This window comes from Colias eurytheme, chromosome 4 (genome assembly GCF_061535395.1).
Source record: "Colias eurytheme isolate Ceu_HAF_F1 chromosome 4, ilColEury1 Martin Lab GWU primary, whole genome shotgun sequence".
NCBI classification, from domain to species: Eukaryota; Metazoa; Arthropoda; class Insecta; order Lepidoptera; family Pieridae; genus Colias; species Colias eurytheme.
In genome coordinates this window covers 3,231,834-3,252,683 of record NC_142983.1, presented here as the reverse complement: position 1 = coordinate 3,252,683, position 20,850 = coordinate 3,231,834, and the positions used below count along the sequence as shown (strand labels likewise).

Here is a 20,850-nt window from a genome sequence, read left to right as displayed (position 1 = left end):
CGCTATCCATTTATTCATAGGCAGGAAGTACAGAATCAGATAAGTAAAATGTTAGAACAGGGTATTATTAGACCATCAGATTCAGCATGGAGCTCTCCTATTTGGGTGGTACCTAAAAAGGCAGATGCATCCGGCAAAGTTAAATGGCGTTTAGTTGTTGATTTTAGAAAGTTAAACGAGAAAACTTTGGATGAAAAATATCCGATTCCTAATATTACAGATGTCTTACGTAAATTGGGTAACTGTCAATACTTCACAACGTTAGATTTAGCAAGTGGGTTTTATCAAGTGGAAATGAACCCGGCTGACATTCCAAAAACTGCTTTTAGTGTAGAACATGGTCATTTTGAATTCTTAAGAATGCCCATGGGTCTAAAGAACAGTCCGTCTACTTTTCAAAGAGTTATGGATAATGTACTGAGAGAATTGCAAAATTCTATTTGTCTACCTGGATGAAATAATAGTGTTTAGCACTTCTTTACAGGAGCATATCGTTAATCTTGGGAAAGTGTTTCAGAGATTGCGTGAATCCAACTTTAAAATACAGATGGATAAATCGGAATTTCTTAAACTCGAAACCGCGTATCTAGGTCACATTATTAGCAAAGATGGGATAAAGCCTAACCCAGATAAGATATCTGCCATCCAAAAGTATCCTCTTCCGAAAACTCCAACCGATATTAAACGATTTCTAGGTCTATTAGGTTATTATAGGAAATTCATACCAGATTTCGCTAAAATCACGAAACCCATGACACAATGCTTAAAAAAAGGTTCAAAGATAACATTTTCTAAAGATTACATTGAATGTTTCAATAGGTGTAAAACATTATTAATGAACGATCCAATTCTTCAGTATCCTGATTTCAATAAAGAATTTATTCTTACGACTGACGCGTCGAATTTAGCTATCGGTGCTGTACTCTCTCAAGGCCCCGTTGGTTCCGATAAACCAATTGCGTACGCTTCACGTACACTTAATAGTAGCGAAATTAATTATAGTACGATTGAAAAGGAGCTACTAGCAATTGTCTGGGCAACGAAATATTTCCGCCCTTATCTTTTTGGTCGAAAGTTTAAAATTATAACTGATCATAGACCCCTTCAATGGGTCATGAATTTAAAGGAACCTAATTCCCGTCTCACACGTTGGAGGCTCAAACTTAGCGAATACGATTACACCGTAATTTATAAGCAGGGAAAACAAAATTGTAACGCCGATGCTTTATCGCGAATTCAAATTAATAATGAGGAAACAGATTCTTTAGCGGTTAATCCAACAGAGACAACACCTTCATTAATAAAAAGAAGTTCAGATACAATTACTGGTCATTCCAATTCAATTAAGATTACTGCACATTCGAAATCAGATACTCTTAAAGCAAATTCCGACACCGTCACAGTTCATACTGACGCGGAGAACCCAATTCTAGATATCCCTATAACAGATGTACCGGCTGATTTACCTATTCATATCTATACTAAGAAGAAATATGGCACTGTTGCTAAATTTAGGTTTAAGAGGGTACCTAAATTGTTACAGAATCCTTCCTCTGATCCTGTGCCTGATTCAAGCGGAGGATCCCACCCTGAGTAGCTTGGATGATGGACCCGGTATACTACCATTTAATATTGGAACTGCAAGAATTGTCACTCATTATCATTCATTTTTGCAAATTATTAATTTAAAAGATATTCGCGATAGTATAACCATAGTAAAGGATCAATTAAATTCATTAACACCTAATTTGCACGATAGATTATTTTCGCTTTATAATTCACATATCGAACACCTGCATTATAAGATTATTAAATTATCAAATCAGTTAGAAACTTTTGAACCCAATCGCAAAAAGAGAGGTCTCATAGATGGTTTAGGTTCAGTAATAAAAAGTATTTCTGGTAACCTAGACTATACGGATGCAATTAAATATGATACCGCAATTAAATTATTACAAAATAAAGAAAATAGATTGGTCACAGAAATGAATAATCATATAAGCCTCAGTAAAGATTGGATAAACCAACAATCTGACATTTTAAACAACTTAATTAAAAATCAGGAAAAAATTGAAATAGCTATAAATAATTTAAAGGCCAATAATTTAAACATTACTATATACATCGATTTAATTCAACGCGTAACAATTTTATCAGATAACATTGATGATATATCTGAGGAATTACATAGATTAGAAAATTTATTAGGTTTTATTCGTGCGAAAAGTACGCATCATCTTATGTTCAATTCAAATTCACTAAAAGAAATGTTAAATAAGTTAAACAAATTTTATGGCAAAGATCAAATCCCTCAAGTTAATTATAGAGAATATTTTGATTTAGTTAAACTAGGCTATTATTATAGTAATAGAAATATAGTTATAGTTTTTATGTTCCCGGTTGTCCTTCCTGCTACCTTTGAATTATTTAAATTATCCATAGTTCCTAATAAAGATAGTAAAGTCCTAATTCCACCCTATCCTTTTGTGGCAATTCACGACGAGGATTTTATGTACATGGAGGCAGAATGCCCGAAGTATGGCCTAGGGTATCTATGTGAGGACAAGCTGAACCATCATCGATCCAAAAATGACTGCGTGTATCACCTTATTACCACGCAACGAGTCGTCGCATCTTGTCTCTTCACGCCTGTGGAGCTCGGAGCACCCGCACTAGAAAAATTAGACGACGCCCACTACGTCATCAGTTTCCCCAAGCCATCAAAAATTCACCTATCATGCTCGCAAGATCAATATGACGTCATTAAAGGAAGCTACTTAGCCACAATACCCAAAAACTGCATTCTTCAAACGGAGGCTTTCAAGATAGTCAATCGAGAAGACCATATCAAAGGACAGATAATGAAAATTGCAAACCTGCCAGATTCCAGCCAATATAATACAGATGAAGAAGTTCTGAAGTTGAATTCGATAAATTTGGATAAATTACACGCTAGTAACAGAGCTATATCAATGGAAATGCCTATCAGTACTAACAACGGATACGAGATTCTCTATATGCAGCCTTCCATCATACCGATATATGTTATATTAATAACGAGTGCAGTTGCCCTAGTGACATGGTACGTCGTACGGAGAGTGCGTACATCAAAGCCTATTACTACGAGTGTTCATGGTAATCAAAGAGAAGAAATAGAACATCAATCGGCGGAGTGTGAAATTTCAGCGATATTAACGAGCCTTGCCCGCCAATAATCGCTGAACTTCAGGAGGGAGGTGTTATGTACTGTATATACACGCCTTAACCATTAGAGGATGCATGGGGCCACCCAAGAAGGACTTGCACCTGTTAGCAATTGCGACATCGCGCACACCTGCGATTCCAGAGAGTGTTGCGGCAATCATCGCCACCGCGACGCTGTAGCTGCTCCGCCGTGGACGACGAGCACTCTTTGTTCCAACATCGAACGGGAGGGACATAGTTTAAGTTAGGAATAATTTATCATGTAATTTTTTTACAATAAATTATTAATAAGTAAATTTCGGTTTTTTTTTGCGCCTTCGCGGGTCGGTCAATATAATTACATCACACATATAATACAGACACAAACAATATTATGTGATAAACAATTTATACTTGATGCGATTAAAATATATTCTTTAACATTTCTTATTACGCCTAACAAATAGTTGATTATTTCAAGAGATCTACAGGGTAATTTAATTAGATAATATACGAAAACAAAATAAAATGCTTCACTATTTAAAGATAAATTAAACTATAAAATTTCAAATAACTACATCTATAATCCTGCACATGGGTTTTTGTCACAGCAAGCCACGGTTTACCAGTGAGCGTGTGAAATTGCTGCTTCGAATAGTTTCACAGAATTGCGCATAGTTGGATTAATAATTTAACACGAAGTTAGTTTTAAACTTTTAATACTTGGTATAAATTAAGGAAAATACGTTTTAATTTATGACAGTAAACTTTAATCATAAATGAACTGAAATATTTTTCAGTTCATTTATGATTAAAGTTTACACGTTTTTATGTATGAACATTTCACGATTTTATGTATGAACTTAAAAATTAAAATACATGCACAAATAATATATTATATAAAGATAAAATATTGTTATAAAGAACAAGGAAAAATAAATTAACGTATTTAATGCGTGTTTAGTTAATTTTTACTAAATATATAGAAAAAATAGAAAAAGAAAACATTACTCTTGAAAGCAGGCAGAGTAACATGAGTCAGTTAGTTAACAATAAATAAAAGACCCGAATCGAGTCAATTTTAGTATCTTCTGTTGGTAGTGGCTTATCACAAGTCCCTGTCAGTCATAAAACCGTAATATCTAATAAAATCTGTTGTTCTTCCAAAGATTGATATCTTTAAATTCATTAAATAGCTTGCTCAGTCTCTGATTTATATTTATTCAATGTAATATTTGTTTACTTGTATTTTAGATGGTAAGTTGTAAACTTGAAGACTGCTGTAGGTAATTTTCTTCATATACTCCCATAATGTAGTAAACAACGTATGCTACTCTTATTATGATCAATAACTCTACATATTATGTCATCTATTTATACATTTTACATATTCTGATTGCAAATTTGAAGTGCAAATCTGAAGGAAATAATTTATCGATAAACTGCTCGTTTACAAAATAAAAAACATCTGCTAAATAAAAATGCTGTAAAATTAAAAAAAAAGAACGAAACATTCAGTCGTAAGCCATCTTTACGTAGTATAAGGTAAGTATAAGTAGTAAGTATTAACAGTATTTTATTATCTGTAGTAATTACCTTATGTAGTAGTAGTTTAAACCATGTATTACTAAAAAGGTAGGCTTATAGTAGATGTTATTTCTAATTATCATTGTAACGATTGCATCAGCACTACAAATGCAAGGGAATCAGAGCAGACCGCAATTTCAGAGGTCACCGAGGAATATGCGACGTGTAATTATTTTGGAAATGCTCTGATGTTTGCTTTCATTGTCGCTGACTGAGTTGACGCGGATTTAAAATTAAAAACAAGCTTGCATTTATTGCTTATTGTTGTATGCTTTTTTATCGTCGATGGTTTGTGATTTAAATTTGAATAAATTCAAAAAGAGATTATCATAGTATTTTACACCGGAATTTTCATAACGCAAAACAATGGTAATTTCTGTTCAAATTATCTATATAATCTGAGAAATGCAATGCATCTCCTTATTCATAATTTCTTGCGTAATTAGAAGTCACAAATAGAAAAACTAGTAATATTCAATGAAGACTAATTTATTTTAAATAACCAACTAATACCTCCAGATCCACCTTTGAAGTTGTCACTCACATAAAAAGTAACCATTGCTGTAATACAGTGACAATAGTCAGTCTCTGCGCCAAAGTTCAGCAAGATCAAGTAGTAACAGACATCGATCCTCACAAACTTTCGCTTTTCTTTAGTTGGTTTCATAGAAATGCCTTAGTACTTACAGTCTAGTAGGCTATATAAAAATATATGCATTAGGTACCAGTTTAAATAAGGTTGTAGCTTTATCCGTCCGTCTATCCTTACCCAAGGCCCTACTATAGACGATATCTAATATATTATATTATAAAGGCGAAAGTTTGTAAGGATGTATGGATGTTTGTTACTCTTTCACGTAAAAACTACTGAACCGATTACAATGAAATTTAGCACACATATAGGGGGTAACTTGGATTAACACATAGGATAGTTTTTATCCCGGAAATCCCACGGGAACGGGGACTATGCGGGTTTTCCTTTGCAAACGCGGGCGAAGCCGCGGGCGGAAATCTAGTTGTTTCATATATTTTACAGGTTTTATATATTTTATAGATCTTGTCCAACTTCATCTTCCCCATGAGATTCGGGCAAGATTTTAACTTTTCCTGAAAATAATGGGGATGACGACGAAGACAGATACGATTAAAGAAAGATTTATTAAATTGGCTTTTTCCTTATACGCGTCCAATTTTCAAAATTCCATCAAAATGATCCATTTCTAAATAATGGTCCTCCAATGTCTTGACGTGCTTAAAGTATCGAAGTATATGTATATCAGTCCCAAAACTATTTTTTTTTTGTGTATGTAGATTAGGTATTCATAGCGACAAAATACTATAGGCTAGTTTTTATTCGAGCAGGTACACTGCAAACGAACGTAGCAGCCGATAGAACCAGCCCTCCATATAGTACTTTGGTTATTGTTTCGCAAACGTTTCAATAGTCATCATTTGTGTGTAAATATTTAGCTATGAAAACATAAATTTATTAGTTGACATCTTCCCTTCCCTCGGGATATCGGAAGTCATGTAACTATTCCATCGAAGCTTGCTCGACAAACTTTCAAGACTGAAAAATGACTAAACTAAATTATTGCCAGCAGCAATCTCTAGGGAAATTGTATAAAAAGCAATTCCGCGACTCAATAACATTATTTCCCATGAATATCAATTTCTCTTGCCTCACTTACTTCTGACCTGAATATTCTTTCCATTTGTGTGAAAGCAATTTTGTGTCGTGTTCTTAATAAGTAATATAATTTATTGTTATTCACCTTTGAAACAGATGGATACGAATTAGTCTCACTGCAGCTTTATCCAGGAAAATTAATTATGTATTCGTTTCAAAAACTAACAGCTTTCCGGGAAACTGCTTTCATTGAATTGCATTCCATCAAAACACGTCATGGTAAATTAAGTAAGTAAGTAATGGTAAATCAAAAGTACGTACTTTTGTTGAATGTGTATATTATTATGAAGTTGTTTAAATAATTGATAAGAATATAGCTACAGAAAACGATTGTATTGAAACTTATTAATAAACTGGTGCTTTGTTTGAAAATACCGAAAAAAAACGATGTCGAGCTAACTATAATGAGATAAATACTGCAGTACGGTGCGCTAACCAACTAAGCGCTAGTATGGGGATATTGCCGCGCTTCGACATTATAATACATGTAGCTTCTAAACTTCTGCGATGACCACTCTAGAACTTTGCATGAAGTTTAAGCATAATATAAGCTATTTATTTAATGATCTTTAAAAAAATTAAAAATACGCAAAGTTTGTAAAAAATGACAAAGAAAAATATTTTTTTATTTTTCTAACGAATTTTAATATAAATTCGAAATTCGAAATATGAGCATAAAAAGTTTATTTCATGGGGTATATTATTCAGCCATCAATTTATTTAAAAATTACTTTTCTTGAACTGATAATTACATTCAAAGTCCCCCATACCTCGCGCTTACTGACATCTTCAAAGACCTGTATTTTGAAAACTAAGCTTCTAAATGCAAAATTTTTTCGTATACATACCGAGGATATATACAGGTGTAACATACTAAAATATAACCGAAATCTGAAACCTGACCCTGAAATCTGTGTCCGCTTGGCGTGAAATGCCCCGTATAAGAAGATTGTATAACACAAGTTGTATTATTATTACACAGGGTACCTATTTGAATGATTGTATAACTCTTAAAAAAGACGTGTGGCACTCGGGGACTGCCGCGGTAAAGCTATTACATAGCATGCCTTCAAGCCACACCTCCGTGTCCGTCGGAGTGGGGAGCGTGAGGTTTTTTCGTTACGGAATTTCTCGATGCGGTCCCCGCGCTCAAGGCCCGCGATAGAAGCTATGCAATAGCTTAATACTATTATAATGATTCTCAATATCTTGTGTCTCTATCTATCATACTCATATCATGTAATATATCATTCTAATAGTGTAAAGATGTTTCATTTTCCCCTGTATATTGTATCGTCTAACGACAATACAACTTTTCATTACTTTCCACTGACCATATATGAAATATTTGTGTTGATAGCGAACATACCGACGGCAGCACTGCTTGTAATGGAAATGCCGGGAACACTAAACATTTTTATTAAACTTTCATGTAGTTCATATTGACTATGTACTAGGATCTGTTAGAGAATGCATGGAAATATTTAAGAGTTTTGAAGCATGATTTGAATATAAAAATGCGGTTATTTGGTAGCCATAACTCAAAAATGTGAACATAAAAATGTGGTTGAAACCGATTTAAATCAAGTCAAAAATTTAATATATTGAAATTCAAAATTTACCTACTCATTGTTCCAAACAGAATATCGAGATGACAGTAACATATTATCGTTATAAAAACAGAAACTTGAAGACATGTCTCATCTACCAAACTTGGTTATTAGAATGATGGATTATTAAACCCACATGTGTCCCTGGCAGAGGGAACAAAGAAAATTATAAGGTACCAATGCTAATTTCAAACTTATAATTTTTTCTTAGCGATTCTATTTCATTATATTTATAGCTCATTTTCATTTGCTCAAAAGGCATAATATCATTGATACAATCTCTTTATAATAAATAAACTTATATTAAGCTATTATCTCTATAATATCTGTCGGCGCAACGACGATAAACGACTACCCTCAAACTACTAAATAATTATAACTAGCTAAAGTTTACTTTGATCTTTTTAAATAAGTGGTTGATTCATTAATCAACCACTAATGAAATAATTAAATTCACGAAATAATTAATGTTTGTTAAAACTGATGAAAATTCATTGTAAAAATTCGAGTGGCAACACTCAAACTAATTCTTGTGAGTCATTGTTTGCTTTAAATACGAGCGACCGACGGCACAGAGCACATTCACTCGCCGGCCGTCGGAGCGTTCGGAGCTCTCTCTATAATTTCCACGTAGATTAAAAAGGCAGTAAAAATACCCACAGGCGTTCTACTTCGAGTGTGAGCGCCTGCTCTGATGATGGTGACGTCAGAATTGCTGACGTCACTCCTTTTAAAAATAGCCTTTGGGCCTCTTCTTCCGTCATCAGAAGTTGGATAGAATTCAAGCTCTCTATTTTTAAATGTTAACGTTTACGTAGTTTTGTAACGGCATACTGGCGTTTGTGTTTTTTCGTGCGTTGTGTAAAGTAAAAGTTTGTTACGTGGATAATTGTAACGGGAGTGTAGTTCATCGAAGGAATTGTGTGTGTTATCTGAGCTGCGCCTCTCTTTGTGATAAGCATAAATCTACGAGAACCTCCGAGAAATCTACGAGAACCTTCGAGAATCTGCCTATATCACAAATGAGTAGGTGTTGATCACATGATACGCGAACGGACTGTGTCTGTCATGTGGAGTGTTCAGTATTCTGAAAGGTCAGTGTGGCCGAGGCAGTGTGTTTTTGAAATCCCGAGATGAACTACCGTAGTGTTGTAATACGAGAAAAGGCGTACGAGGACGTACGATTGTCAGTATGGCCGTGTTAGACTTAAAATCTACGAGAACCTCCGAGAAATCTACGAGAACCTTCGAGACTCTCCGAGAACCGACACAAAATACGCCGAGAATCGTTCTCTTCTTCTTTGTCGATTCACTCTTGGCAGAGTGGTCGTGCTCACGTTGAGACATCCACATTGGTAGTGGAGGCGGACACAGCTTTCCGCACGATCTCCCGCCATGTCTTCCTATTACTAGACTGTCTGGTGCAGTCTGATACACAAATTCCTATAGCAGATTTCACTTGGTCAGTCCAGCGCATTAGTGACCTGCTTTTACAACGAGACATTTACAACGAGGCTGGTGCAGAGCGCGCACCGCCTGTCAGTATGGCCGTGTCGGCGCAACGACGATAAACGACTACCCTCAAACTACTAAATAATTATAACTAGCTAAAGTTTACTTTGATCTTTTTAAATAAGTGGTTGATTCATTAATCAACCACTAATGAAATAATTAAATTCACGAAATAATTAATGTTTGTTAAAACTGATGAAAATTCATTGTAAAAATTCGAGTGGCAACACTCAAACTAATTCTTGTGAGTCATTGTTTGCTTTAAATACGAGCGACCGACGGCACAGAGCACATTCACTCGCCGGCCGTCGGAGCGTTCGGAGCTCTCTCTATAATTTCCACGTAGATTAAAAAGGCAGTAAAAATACCCACAGGCGTTCTACTTCGAGTGTGAGCGCCTGCTCTGATGATGGTGACGTCAGAATTGCTGACGTCACTCCTTTTAAAAATAGCCTTTGGGCCTCTTCTTCCGTCATATCTATAAATTATTTTTACGTAATTGTTCTAACTCTACATCTATTTAGACCTACTCCCTGATACATAATAAATGTTGTATGTTTAACATAATTCCTTACATTGCATTAAAAAAAACACCGATATATCAAAAAACTACAACGGCATACACAACAATTGGTAATAAATTGAAGCGTGGCACATTTTTTCGTACCGCTCGATTAGTTTTCACGATATGGTTTCCGGCACACTGGAGCTTATGCAAGTGACATCTAAAGATCTATCCACTTTTACTGGCGTCGATTGCTGATATCTATTTCGGGATTCAATTACCTGCTTAATAGATTTCTATTGAATTAAAGTCTTTGGAAAAACATGGTTTGTGTTTTAAATGGTCAGATGTTATTTTGGGAAATATTGAATGTCTGTCTTTCTTCTGTTTTGTACTATTTATGATAGGAATATTTATAGCCTATAATATGTCTTATTAATAATGGCGGTAACAAGGCTGTAATGTGTAAATTGATTGAATAATTAAGCAGAATACAAATTTAAAAATATCTATTAAATAAATCATATTTTAAACACAGACGTAACATAATATCGGTACTTTATAAACTTAAAGAAACGTGTTTACTTTTGTGTGCTGCGGTAATTAATGATATAAAATATATCTTTTGTTATAAAGAAAGATAACAATTTCCTCTTCATAGGCCTTTTCATTTCTACCAAGTGATTTAGCTTCGCAAATACACCTGCGTCTGAAGCTTAACTATCTGATCGGGGAACGGGCTTTACGGTCACAAATACGGTCAGAAGTATAAGCTTTAGTCTTTTACTTATTTACTTTCAATTCCTTAGTTTATCATTGTTAACAATTAATATAAAAGATATTATATATAAAAGAATATTTAAAATATAAAAGATCCGTCTGTCTTTTTACTTTAAAGGCAGATATTTCGCCATCGACACAGTAACAATTAAAATTATATTAAATACACATCTATTACTTCTTTTTTGTTATTCAGGTATTTTACCATTGACACGATAGCATTTAAAATAATGACTTGTAGAACGATTAGGGCGTGGTAGGTACCTTCACCGCCTTTACCTTCACTTCGAGTTTGAAGTCTTCCGATTTGAACGTCCGTTTTATTTCCATTGAAACAAATGAACCTTGTAAGGGTGTTCTCAATATCACTTAAAGGAGAAACTCCGCTTATAGATAGTAATTTGCTTGGATTTTGTAAAAAAAAAGCAATAACATGCATGGAAATTATAACTTGTATCTAAATTATTCAATCTCTTAAATTGGTACAAGTTTATATTGTAGAAATCAAACAACGGAAAATTACAATTTATATGATAACATATAGTACTTTGGAATAAATAATAATCTTAAATATTAACGTGGATTGTATACAGGAGCAAAAGGGAGCTTTCCAGACAAGTCTCAGTGGCCATTAAGGGCTTTTCAATAAAATATGTAATATGCATAAAACTATCGTAAGAAAGTTCTCAATTTCGTATTCAAATATTCTAAGAAACATACCTTCTCCTTGGAGACATACCTACTTAAAATGATCAGCCCACACATAATATTATTATTATAATGGTTGGCTCCTGGCATTATAATATTTAATTGAGGGCGTTTCAAGAGAATTGAAGAGGTTATATTTTATGTAAATATCACAAATCTTGTAAACTCTATCTACAATATTCTAATGAAAAGAGAATATCTTCTTCAGTACTATTTGGAAAGGCTTCATAATTTTTTTAAATTGCCAAGTTTACGTGTCATAAGGGGACTTCTTTGGCAAGATTCAAAGTTACCATAATTGTGGCCTTGCTCCATGACGTGACAGTATTGCCATTGACGCGACCTTGAAATATTACTCTAAACGCGCCTAAATAAGTTTCACTTCAAAAAAATATATTATCCAAACAGCCGTTTCTGGATACTTCGTAACTATTTGTATCACATGTATCTACGTATGCGAATAATTAAGGAAATAGTTATTCTATACATAAATTATCTAGAAAGCTTCCCGAGCCTGAGATCCCATCAAATATACAAATCCAATTTAAAATTTGTATCCCAACTAACTTTTCAATCCCAAGGGTACGTGCATAGAACAAATGCTAACTTCTTCTTTGACGTTTAAAAAAAATCTTATTAGCAAAAAAACACGATTTCGACTGCGAAGCACTTGTATTGAGAGAAATAAAGGAAATAGACGCATTTAATTTTAATAAATTATAATTAATTCATATCATAATAATTCAGTATAGTCAGAAAATACATAATAATAATACATTGCATGATAAAGACTTAACTATACATTTTATTTCATCCCATAAAATACAAAGTTAACCATTTATTTCCTGTTTTTATATCTTGAAATAATATTTGTATATCGCCAACACGCGCTTTATTTAAGCCAGCTACTCACCCACCTGCCGCAGGGGCAATATCGGTTGCACGGCGGTCGGAGCAATTTCGGCTGTTCACTAAATTGCCCCTGCTTGCCTGTACACATCACAATTAAGGGTGCAGTTCCAATACTGCCCCTGCTGCAGGTATGTGAATAGCCCGCGTTATCTTTATTTTAACCGACATGCCTCCTAATAGTGGCATTATTGATTCTGTTTAATATTTTGTACGATCGAAAGTTTAATCTTTTGTCACAGAAAATAAATAATTGAACTATTTTTTTTTTAATTTGAACTCTTGTTCAAAGCAAGTAGTGATAAATAAAAGATCAGTTCTGCTAGAATTCGTAAAATATTGGTGTGCAATATTCAACAGTAATATAATATAACACTGACTCTTAGCTATAGATACAATATATATTATATAATACAATTGTATTGTATTATGTATTATATATATATGGGTGATTATACAAAAATGGGGTAACTCGATGTCATCAGCCAATTTAAACAAAGTCTTATTATATTTTATTCAAATAACAATCTATTTTAAAACAATGAAGCGTCCTTTATTTGGTCATTCAATTTCACTTCTTTATTTAAAATACAAATGAATAAAAAAAATAAATTAATACCTCAAATGTCAGTACTTTGGCATGTCACAACTCCGAAAACCAACAATCAAGTGAGTATCGTTTAAACATTATCATCGATTTAAGAAAACTTACAAAAACACTACAATCTTTGATGTACATAGTATTATATACTACAAATTTCATAACGCAATGTTTTCCATTTTATTTAAAAAATAAAATTAAACTTTGTCATCGTTTTCACTAGTCAGTCCGTTGTGTGTTTTTTAAATTCGAAATTCTCGCTAAATATCACCAAGTCGAGGTCAAATCCCTGTCTAAGTATTAATGTTGGTAATGAAGTTACTTGTGCACCGCATATTTTGACGGCCGTCATAACTGTACCAGCGCTAGGGTTGTGTTTGTCCTCTAAAATCTTGTTGCGCCAGTCAACATTTCAGTCCTATGGTGAGTCGTTATTTTATTGTTAATCCGATTTTTATTTTCATTTATAAATGGTTAACTATGATTTGTAAAAATATAGTTTGTTGATATTAGAAATTAGGCAAAAAAACATAATTTGTGATTATAACCTCATATTAAGTCCCTTTTCATCAATCCGCTGGCATCAGTCCTTTGTCAGATATCGTGCCAGAGGACTGACGCGACCCCATAGTACTGATGATTCTGTCGTTTTTGAGAACTTTTATCTTGATTGCTATTGGTATAAGCATTTCTATTTTATATTTCAGTTTAAAACATCATGCGCCACTCTAAAAGAACCTGAATTTGACTAGGGAAGAAACATTTAAGAAAAAGTAGCAAAGAAAAGAGCTATTGAAACAAACTACTAATAATTTTATTAAAAAAGATCTTATTTTATTTTAATTATTGATTTTGATGCTTTCAGGGCATAGCTTTTTATATTTATCAGATAAATACGTATACGTATATTACTGTGAAGTAAAATTACCTCATAATAACATAAAAGTTAATTAATATACTTAATAACATTATAAAAATGTCAAGGGGCTCTTATGAAAACTCAGATGAGACTTTCATTCGAGACTTTGGTTTTTAATTTTACTATAATTAGTACTTTTAACATAAATATTGGTAGATTTTTAGGGCTCCGAACCTCAAAAGGAAAAAACAGAACCTTTATAGGATCACTTTGTTGACCGTTTGTCTGTTAAGACGTTTTTTTTGGAACGCGTGGAGGTATCAATCTGAAATTTATATTGGATACTCAAGATTAAGAACCCTTGGGGCTGTAAAAAAATCAAACTTATAACGCAACGCAATCAAAAGATACCTACATCCGTTAATACTGCAAATTTCCGCATAATTAAATATTCGCAAGGGAATAAAAAAACACACAGGATGCTTGCAGTGTATACAGTCTACTATAAACTGCTATATAGTTTACTTCTACTTGGAAAATAGCAACGTCTTTATAACACAGATAAGGAAAAATTGCTAAAAGTGTAAATTTTTAGTTACAAACATAATAAAAAATAGGTTTTTTAGGACTCCAACTCGCACTTGGCCGTTTTTTGTTTCTATTGTTTGTGAATTACTTGAAATATCAATTAAAACTAAGTCAAAGTAGAAAAAGTTAAGTAAGAGAGTAAGAATATTCACGTAGCGTTAAATGTCAGAAGGCTGTTTTGAAACTTGAGACATTGTTTTTTCCCAGTATCACATATTATTAATTATCATTTTTAAACGTAACTAAGTGATTTTAATACTTAAAAGACATGTGCCATTATTAAAACTGAGAGATTTGTAGTAATTTTCATTCAATTTCTTTAAGAATATTACAAAATTGTGTTTTTTATCAGTACCATGTTAGCCTCGTCAGTCCCCTGGAGGCCAATTTCAGAAAATTTAAAATATCTCACAATCTACTTAAAAAACTGGTTGGCCCGATTCGGAACAATATATTCATTAGATTAGCTATCATATACACCCTAATTTGTAACAATCTGATATAAAAAATATAGTAAACAAAATATCCTCAAAAGTTACCCCATTTTTGTATAATCACCCATATATATATATGTGTATTATATTATGCTAGTGGCATTACTCAACTTAAAAGCAATAATCATGAATTGAACAGAAATTATCATATAATTGCCTCACGTTGTCATTTCAATAATTTAATACAACGTATTAAATATCTCTCACGAAAAATATAACAAATAACAACTATAATTTTAAATAAACGATAACACTTTTGCGGTCAGATTCGTGCTATTCGGCTCAATGAAATCCATTCGAATTAAACACACACGAAGTATTTACCAAACAATGTCGAATTGAATGAATAAAATTTTACACATTTGGAAACGTATCGCCAATATGCATAATTAAATTCCATTATTTACTAGTATTTCCCCGCAGCCTTGCTGCAATTCTCATAAATATTTATCCGTCAATTTGCGTGCTCTAATTCAAGCTAGCATTTGAAGAGATCCGTATGTATGTAGCTACTCTAATATATACGCGGCTATTCGAAACGACGAATACATCGAGATTAGGATTTACCTCTCGTTTCCTATTTTCTACTTTAAAATGTCCGCGTTTTCAATTCATTCCTTCTGTATATAGCAGCAGAAGTCGAAGTATTCATTTTCATATCTGATTATTACTACCTATGAATAAAAATTTTGTAGCATTCTTATAAAAGTTAAGTCTGAATCAACGTATAATGAGGAACAATAATGACAATATGAACAATAATCAAATTATTTAATTTTCATTGAAGAGTTGAAGTTGGTAACAATTTGCATAAAAATATATTTATCCCAACTAAGACTGATTTTACTCAAATTGGCTTGGCTATATCACAATATTAAGTTTCCCCTGGTACAAATTACCATCAATAAAATGTTGGTGTAAAACGTAGGTTTATCCGCCTTCTATTAAAAGGAATAAACAGTAAACACCCAGCGCAGATTTTTCGAAATGAACCATTCATGAAACATAACAAAACATTTGCCGCCTTTATCAATGAAAACCAAAAATAGGCTTCTTTGTGTTAATGTTTGAAATGCGCGTGGGCTAAATGCCCGTGAGTTATATACTTGAAGCTGGAAAAATACAGCAAAAGATGTTAAACACAATCAACATCTTCCCACATGCGACGTAGGTATTAAAGATTTTATCTACATGCTTTTGAAATCTGAAAATAGACATTTTATACTATCTATATAATATAGTTCCATTCAACATCAATGTAAACGATAATTGCCTCGTGGCTTTGAATAATTCTCATTGATTGTGATTATAAATGGTAATGTAATATTGATATTTATTTTGGGACAAGAACTCATAGTTCCGTATACTTGTGGTAGCTTTGTCTTTTTAATTTTCGTTATTAAAGTTTAATATAATCATTAAAATCACACAACAATTTGTCCGTTGTACTCGGTGCTAAAGCTAATACAATAAATACGGAATTTTTAATTTTTCTAATAAAATACCAAATTGCTTACCCTTTTCAAAAATAAACAGTAGAAGAAGTAGAGACCAAAAGCGGAAAGGCGGCATCGCCCCTTCGATATCTTCCTGCTGCACTCACATGACATTCAAAAGTTGAGACTGGTTATTGTTGGTTTGCCTTTGATCACCACATCTCAATAGATCTGTAACAAGATGGTATGATTATTATCTGTGGCTTGAATGTATTCTATCTATACTAATATTATATAGCTGTAGAGTTTGTTTGTTTGTTTGTTTGTTTGTTTGTTTGTTTGTTTGTTTGTTTGTTTGAACGCGCTAATCTCAGGAACTACTGGTCCGATTTGAAAAATTCTTTCGATGTTAGTTAGCCCATTTATCGAGGAAGGTTATAGGCTATATATCATCACGCTACGACCAATAGGGGTGGAGCTACGGGGGCGAAACCGCGCGGAGCAGCTAGTTAAAGATAGAATTTATATTTTTCTATACTGTGACGAAGCGGGCATTAGGTATACTAATTACTAATACACATTAGGTATTCATAGTTTAAATGATTAGTATGATAGATATCTATATTAAAATTAAGAGACTAAAATATAACTACAGGTTTCAACCATAAACTCTTATCTTGATTAATCCCTAGAATTAATTAGGTATTTTGGTTTCAATTGCTTTTAGAGTTAAATCTTGTAATCTATACTAATATTATAAAGAGGAAAGGTTTGTATGTATGTATGTATGTATGGTTTTCACGCATAAACTACTGGACCGATTTTGATGAAATTTGGCACTAAATCAATCTTTAGACCCTGAGAAAGAACATAGGCTAAAGCAATCTTTAGACCCTGAGAAAGAACATAGGCTAAATTTATACTCAAAACACTTATAATTAAAATAATTATTAACCTAACCTAAATAAGTAAATAAATTTTCGTGTACAACCTATGACTTAATTTCCAATCAGAAAGCATGGAAAAAATTAAATTACCAAGCATTTCAACCTTCAATAAAACAGCGTTATTAGTATCACAGTAATAAATAAATAATCAAACCATAATTCCTTTACGATGATGATATTATTATAATGACTAGCACTAATTAGCTCGAACCTTCGTTAATTGATGGTTCAGTTATTATATTCAGTATCTAAACGAGACATGGATTAAATTACACCCTAATTGCCATTAAGCAAAAAGTTGTACTAGCGAAATAATATCATTTTATTGTTGGTTCATAAACAGTTTAATTAATATTTTTTTTTTTTTTTTTTTTTAAAACACGCTGCTCAGGCATTTGACCGCCATCTCACCTGATGGTAAGCGAAGATGCGGTCTTTCAGGTTAGCATGCTCAGTAAGGTAAAGCCTATTAAAAACTAGTTCGTATTACAAAAAAATATTTGCTGTGTTCGATTACCTATACCTATAATATTATCTACAGGAGCAAATTAAGCATTGATGGAAAGTTGTTTACAAATTACACGGAAAAAATCACTACGACATAGGTCACAAGTACTAACCATGTAGACATGTAATAATTATAATAAGGTTAAGAAGTACAGAAAATTTTCATAACCTACCTACTTACTCGCATCTATACACTTAACTACACTGGTAGTTTAGGACCGAGGGTGGTTCAAGGGGGTATTGAGCCACCTATAACACCTTCCCGGTCCTGTGACTGTCCTACCTACTCTGGGTAGTCGATAATGAGGCAGGGAAGCCACGTAGTCTGGCATATAGCTGCGGGAGCTCTGGTGCGTTCTGCGAGAGATCCCGGAGTCCCCGCTATCATGCTTTGGGTTTGGCCGTCGAGGAGGTTTTAGTGGGTAAGAATCCCACATGCTCTCTTTTTCCCCCAAAAGGGAGTATCTTTTGAAGATTTCCTCCCCGTTACCAAAAAAAAAAAAAAAAAAAAACCGCATAACTAAATCCAAATGAACATTGTACCTACTCGTGCCTACTCTACAACACATACCTAGTAACAACTCAAAATTCAACACTTGAAAAGGAAAATATAAAAACAATCCACACTGAAATAAAAAAATTCCACAAGATAATATTATGTTTCTATACAACTGAATTTAATTATGTATTCCTATTGACACTCACAACACCTGAGGACTAAGCATGAGATTTTTCACCTACTCTCTTGCGAGAGAGAATTTCATTTTAAAACATTTTAATACAGCGCCTCGGGCGGTAACGTGTGAAACTAATATCAATATGAATAAAATTTTGTATTTCGCGTCGTACAAAACTCAAATTGTATGCAAAATTCATTTGTAGTTCGTTTTGTATATTGTACGGTGACAATATTGTGCTATGGTAAAATGGGGATGTATGAACTAGAATAAAAAGATATTTGTAGAGATACATTGGAGTAAAAACATAGGTGTTTGTATTCCCGTATAGGATTGAGTAATGATTGAGTATGACTATTCTATAGGGAAACTTCACCAACTATTTCAATCACCATTGCGTTCCCCATCTGTTTGATTGATCAGTTCTTCGCGGACAAGTACAAATACGGTTATACACTATGATTCCTCTAAATCATGTTGTATACTGCCTGCCCTACCTTCGTTTATTAATGAATATATTACGCTCTTGCATACACCGACTTATTTCACTATCGAATGTAACATGACTGTATCCAATCATTCCGCTTCCTTTTCCTATCACTATTTTCCATATAATTTAAGCAGGATAAACGATATTCAAAATGCGATACGTTAAAACTTTCTTATCCCATCCATCCCGTGTAATGTGATAGCTGTTCGAACCCAACGATGTGACGTTTTATTCAATGAACCGTCGATATATTATCTTCCACTTGGCCGTATCTTTTGGGACGTATTGTAACAGATTTTCATTTCCTGACGTAACAATCGTGGCGGATTTTGACCGTGGACAAACGTGTGATTGGAATTTAATGTCAGAAACGGGATGGTTGATTTATAGCGTTGAATTTTTCGAATCTAGTTTTTCGCGCTACTAGCGCAAGACGGTTGGAGTTTTTTATAATATTCTTTTGATTTATAATTATGTCATGTCAGTTGACAGTCTGTGTACCATGTTTGATAAATATCGACGGAAGAAAGGTCTGTAAAGATATTTTTTCGAAGTTAAACAACACTTTGGTGTTATCATTTACAATGTTGTTAATTTTTAAAAAGCTTCTGATATCATAATATTTGTATAATTTACAGGCAAACGAAGGTTGGTTAGACGAATTAAAAAAATAAAATATTATCTTATTTTAAAAGGAAGTTTTCGGATTAAATATTCTTCTCTCTCTAGTCTCAATTGTTCCGTACATTAAGTACAATAGATGAACTAAAATAAAATATTAAAGAACATTGAGAAATAACCACTTTTACAACAATTAAAAAGAAGTTTATTCTCTGCGATAAGTGTTATAAAACTTTATACTTACTTGTTCTTTATTTAGTCCAAACTTAATTTTAAGTTTAATCCATGAATGTTTTATGAAAAACATAGTTTCAAGTGAAAAATGTAGAGTTGCATTGGTCTACATTAAAACTTGATTTAGTACAAAAACTAAAAGCGATATAAATATATTTATTTTTGAGCATTTTTTTATGTTTTTATTTCAAAAGTACTAGAGTTTTTACAAGCGTGTGTTAGGTAGGCTCTCTTTCTTAATTTCCTTGGAATAAAATTGTTGGATACATACAAATGGAAAATATTTTACTATTATTCGATTTTACATCTTTCTAAAACGAATTCCTAAATAGTTTCCTATGAATTATTATTATTTAACTTTGGGTAGGTAATACTTACTACTAAAATTAGGCACTACCTTACTCGAAGCATGCCATATTACACGCGTAATTTTACACGATAGATACAAAATTCAACACTGATAAATGTGTTCTTACATATTATAATCCCGTTAGGTTATAACAAGGAAGATAAAAGTAAACTGAAAATAAAAAGAGAAGAGTACAATATAGAAAAATACGTACCAGACGTATCGTACGTATCTACTAAACAAATGTGTATTCAGAGAAAAACACACGGAAGTCTCGAGGGAAGCTGTTTGCTTACGGAATATATTGTTATAAAAACATATATCTATGTATTATCGTCCTGTCATCTGATATCCTGTAGGCGTATACCTTCAACTATCTTGCAAAGTACCTGTATAACTATTAATTTTTTATAATTTATGTCTAAAACTAATAAATTGTATACCAAAAAATATTATGAACCGTTATGGCTTACCTAATAGTAATTCTTTTCCACGTAGGATGCAAACCATTTAAAAATAACCGACAATTTATTGTGAAAGTAGATAAGTACTAAATTCAATGT

The 20,850-nt window shown here is 33.0% G+C and overlaps 2 protein-coding genes across 2 annotated transcripts in view; one reads left to right on the top strand and one right to left on the bottom strand.

The window, feature by feature from the left end:
- Window positions 1-20,850, bottom strand: part of LOC149908821 (uncharacterized) — a 52,732-nt gene that overhangs the window by 10,978 nt on the left and 20,904 nt on the right. Inside the window, exon 2 of the mRNA XM_090120424.1 lies at window positions 16,544-16,693. Within this exon, the coding sequence (XP_089976550.1) occupies window positions 16,544-16,598 (55 nt within the window). The 5' untranslated portion in view covers window positions 16,599-16,693. The remainder of the gene's footprint in view (window positions 1-16,543; window positions 16,694-20,850) is intronic.
- On the top strand, window positions 464-3,518 carry LOC149908822 (uncharacterized). Its single transcript, XM_090120389.1, has one exon. The coding sequence runs from the start codon at window positions 1,449-1,451 to the stop codon at window positions 3,213-3,215; it is 1,767 nt and encodes a 588-aa protein (XP_089976515.1). The 5' UTR covers window positions 464-1,448; the 3' UTR covers window positions 3,216-3,518.